This window comes from Taurulus bubalis, assembly GCF_910589615.1.
Source record: "Taurulus bubalis genome assembly, chromosome: 6".
In the NCBI taxonomy this organism is placed as follows: domain Eukaryota; kingdom Metazoa; phylum Chordata; class Actinopteri; order Perciformes; family Cottidae; genus Taurulus; species Taurulus bubalis.
In genome coordinates, this window is record NC_136594.1 from 27,552,154 (window position 1) to 27,556,932 (window position 4,779).

At 42.4% G+C, this 4,779-nt stretch overlaps 1 protein-coding gene across 1 annotated transcript; it reads right to left on the minus strand.

The window, feature by feature from the left end:
- Nucleotides 1–2,497: 2,497 nt before the first annotated feature.
- Nucleotides 2,498–4,034, minus strand: LOC306737530 (ladderlectin-like; the record flags this gene model as incomplete). The annotated part of the gene is made up of 4 exons (XM_079219263.1): nucleotides 2,498–2,629; nucleotides 2,931–3,039; nucleotides 3,162–3,278; nucleotides 3,987–4,034. 4 exons carry the CDS (start codon nucleotides 4,032–4,034, stop codon nucleotides 2,559–2,561), a joined length of 345 nt encoding a protein of 114 aa, XP_079075389.1. The 3' UTR covers nucleotides 2,498–2,558.
- Between the last annotated feature and the right edge of the window lie 745 nt (nucleotides 4,035–4,779).

A 4,779-nucleotide genomic window follows, 5' to 3' on the forward strand; every position in this document is an offset into this window, starting at 1 on the left:
GCTACTACGACAACACATTTCCCCTTAGGGATTAATAAAGTATCTATCTATCTATCTATCTATCTATCTATCTATCTATCTATCTATCTATCTATCTATCTATCTATCTATCTATCTATCTATATATCTATCTATCTATCTATCTATCTATCTATCTATCTATCTATCTATCTATTAAGACCTTCTCTGCTGGCCTAAACAGAATCACAAAGTTATAGCTATTTTATAATTTCATAGTTTTTCAAAAATACACTACATGTATTATAATTATTTTTCCCTATCAGCTTATTTTCTCATCGCACAGCTCCTGTTTTCCTCTGTTGCTCTGCCTGCAGCTTTCATCCGGCAGCAGTGCAGCTGGTTTGAAGGAGAGCTTTCATCCAATCACATTTGTTCTCTCCTGTGTCTCTATGTCAGCAGAGCAGTTTAAGCCTTTGCAGATTAAAGCACACAGAGAGTGGACGTTGTGGTTGATTGTCATGGACTGCGAAATTGGTCAGTGGCCCAGCGTGACCATTAACATGCGCTGTGATTGGTAAGTGGGGCAGCGTACGAAAGGAGAGGAAGAAGAAGCCAGAAGCTGGAAGCTAGAATCTCAGGCCTTGCTGTTGGATTTACTGATAGCGCCTTTCGCACAGAGGGTTACGGAGGGTTATGGGGATCTGGTGAGTAAAATGATGGTTGTGTTACTGTTTTTTACATCTGCAGTCATATTTAATCATAAACAAGCCACAGCGCTGTTGTTGATGCTGGTCGAGCCGGCACTGGGTCAGCTGCACTGCGGGTGTCTTGTGTGTGGGGACATTTTTTTTTCTTCACACTGAAGGCCTGGGTTGAAAACGCACGGCCCGCCACTGCCGTATTGCTGACGGATCTTACTCGCTGCTCTACGACTGCCAGAGGAAGTTACAAAGGACATCAGTGTGCTTCTTCACAACACGGTCCTCCACACCTTTGGATTAGGATTCTGTGTTCAACCATTTCGTAATTTAAATTTGTAATCAGGTGTTCACACCCACGTATCTGCAGTGGCGGGGTTTGAACTTCCTTCTTCACTGGACTATTTCAGTCACTTTTCATGTGAACAACAAAGTGCAGCACTATGAACGTCTTCCAGGAGAGACAGTCTGACGTGAAATGTGCTCCGTACTCTCCACATCCCTTTATGAGCACCCCTTAAGTGTTGTTGTATTAAGTGGTCTGTACGTGATAAAAAAAATTTACTCGACACCAATCATTGATCAGGACATTTATTCTTCGAAGAAGGAACAGAGTCAGAATCACAACATGATATGTCAATTGCGTATCCTGGACTGCTCAATGAATGAGCAGAGAGTTACCTCTTAAATACATTAATGACACCATCACAGAAGCTCTCATGACGTCTTCAGATTCGCTTGCATCGGCATGGTCATGATCACAAGGAACACCACGTTCTTCACACAGAGACATGTAGAGTCATCCACAGTCTCAAGACGATCAGAAGGTCACTGTTAAAGCATACGTATGTTTTAACAGGAGATTAGGTCAAATGAGAAGCCACAAGCCTTTACACAGTATATGATTAATTATATAACTGTGAAACAGTACTTGATTAAGAGTAAATAAGTTTTTCTTCTAACAGTATGCAACTATAACAATATCTAAAAACTGATCATTGACAGTAATGTATCATCCTATATTATATATATTTTTTTATTAAGTTATTCACTTGTTGAATATTATTATCATTGTGCGCTCAGTCCTGCTCAGGAGTTTGTCTGCCTTTTTACTCAAAAATGTCCCTTTTTCATCAGGAACACAGCAAACCAACCAATCAGATCCCATGAGGGATACTGAATACCTGAATACCTGGATCAATCATTACCATCTCATAAGGTTGTTATTCAAACTAGGGAGTGTCACATGATGTCGACCATAGACTGAATATAAGAAGTGGACTTAGTCATGGTGACGTCACCGATTGGTTTGTGGACTGATGTTATGAAGCCTCGAGTTTAGTGATTTGGCCGTCGCCATCTTGGATTACGGCCGTCGCCATGTTGGCTTTTTGCAACCAGTGAAGGAAAGTTACCGTATTTGGAAAGTGAAGGAGTGACGTAGATACGCCGTATACGTCTCTGGTAGCATGTCAAAGACAATTTTGTTTTCTTTGATCATCATAATTCTTATAGCACCAAAACCATGGATCAAAGCATTAGTTCTGAGAGGTATGATTTGAAGTGCATTGAAACCTGGGCTGTTGGCTCAAGTTACTCTGAGGGGAATGACTGTTCATCTTCAGGCTACTGCTGGACTTCAACAGCCACTTTTCAACAAAGCTCTAAAAGGAAGATCACACCTTGTCCCATTGTCACAAGTCTTTATTATGGAAATGAACCAACTGTCACAATGACAAACAGACAAAGTTACTTAACACTTCACCATTTAACACTTTGAAGAATACCCAATAGGAATCAATCATCAGTAAAACAACAATCAACAGAACACATGAGTTGTCTTTAAACAGTAAAACACCGGCTGATCTGTTCCAAGGCCTCAGATGTTGAGGACAGATGTTAACAGCTGAAAGGGTTCTTGGAGCAGATGAAGCGGTAACCAAAGCCGCAATTGGTGTTTCCCCAAAGAGCTGAAAAAGACATTTTTAAGCAACAAGAGACATTTTTAAGCAACAAGTGATACACCATAATGTTCACGGCGATATAAATGATTGGTTTTTATCCACGAATTGAGTAAATAAGCAGTCGGACCAAAAGACGGGTGAAAAAAAGTGTGTGTTTGACTTGTACTCTAGGTGCCTGAAGTACAAGTCAGTGACCCCTATCAAGATAACAATCAATATAAATACAGATGTCTGAGACCAAGACAAGAATCCAGGTGACAAGTTGAACTCGTGGAGCTAGCCAGCTGAAGCAAACAGGTTGACTTACTGGTGCTGCCGAAGTAGAGGCAGGAGTGGCTGCTGCTGCTGCTGCTGCTGGGCTGTGAGACCCAGTTGGTGTAATAGAAACCCTGACGGTCAATCCACATCCAGGTGCCCTAAGAGACAAAGAGCATGAGAGTAAGGAAGTGTTGTCGTCGTCTCTTCACTAGACCTCCTTTGGACCAGGTCCTGGGCTTGATCTGGACTGACTGACAGTTATTTCTTTATAAATTCAGACCTGCAGATTGAAGCCTCCCATCCATGCGACGCTCTGACCGGCTGACTGTGTCATCTGCTGGAGGAAGCGGTACTCTGCGGGGTTGGTGGCCGAGGCCAGGTGGCCACCCAGGCCGTTTCAGTGCTCCTGTTAGACAGAGGAAGCACATAAATAGTTGAGTAAATTCATTTATTCTTGTTCTTCCTCCGAATGGAATTGTTTTTCACGGACTGACGGTGACCGACTGTCACCATCTAGTGGAACATTAAAATGAACTAAATGAACAACAGAGTCGCTCAGACAACTTATTGAGCTGCTCACGATAACAACACAGAAGGGTAACAGTGACAGTACCTCAGCGCTGTACCAGGTCATGGATTGATGGATGAACTGAAAGCAGTGGGAGCCGTGGCTGAACCAGCCGCTTGGACAGGAGTTAAAATGAGTTGCAGACACACAGAAGAGAATGTTGCCTTCAACAGAGCAGTTTGACTGAAACACACTGAGAGTAGGTCCTTTCTAGTCCCACTTTATACCGCCTGCTACAGCAGGAACAGCTGCTCTAACGACACCAACATCTGTCTCTATGTGTCTGATATCTTTTGGACAATAGTTAGCAGAGGAGTCAAAATATTTATAGACTGTATATGGTATGTATGTATGTATGTATATATTGCAGTATCAAAGTGTGTCAATATGTGTGTTGAGTATTCACATTGTTTAAAATGTCTAATCTAATTGAACTTGTTTCTATAGTACAACAGCTACTGGATAAAGTACAACTGTGAAAACTCAAATATGTATTTCCCTGCTTTGTTTACTACAAGCAGCCACAGGTCTCATTACCGGTTTTGGGAACAGGGACAGCATCTTCTGGCACAGATACTTCCTCATCTTGTGTACTGGGGCACAACTGTGCTTTGACCTCAACGCTAACATCAGCATGCTGTCACGCTCAGAATGACATGGCCAACATGCTGGTGTTTAGCAGGTATGTTTACCCTGTTCACCAGTTTAGTGCAGCCTGTCACAGGGTCATGCTAACATGAGCTAAGTAGCACTAACACTAACACACACTAACACTAAACACAAAGTACAGCTGAGGCTGCACCCATGCCCCAAGCGGGACTATAGAATACAAGTTCTGACAGCTACACTTCCAAGTTCCCCAAATAACACAGTTTGTCATTTCATTTCAAACTGTGATGGTTACTCTTTCCTTTTAGTGTGCAAAGGTCACTCCCTACGACTTGACAGAACCAAAAGGAAAGGTAACGAAGGTTGGTCTTAAATCTCAGCAACACCAGCTCTCATCCAGAGGCCATGAGTTGTAGTGGTTCTGCTCTTTCCTTTAAGCTGCTGAACCTGCTAACATGTGTCCTACAGTGGCTTCAAACCCAACTATCTGAGCATACTGGTGGAACTTGTTTATCCTAACTCTTGATATCAGTTGGCAAGTTGAGCTATTTTGATCATTTGATTAGCTAATGTTCTCACATGGTTGGTCGCTGTCACAGTGCAGACTGAATAAAACTAAATATTTAAAGAGGACACTAACCAGGTACAGCTACTATCTGTTCCTTCAGGGCCTCCACTGCTGCTTCTGTGGAGGAATCACATCGGTGGTGGTGTTAGACAG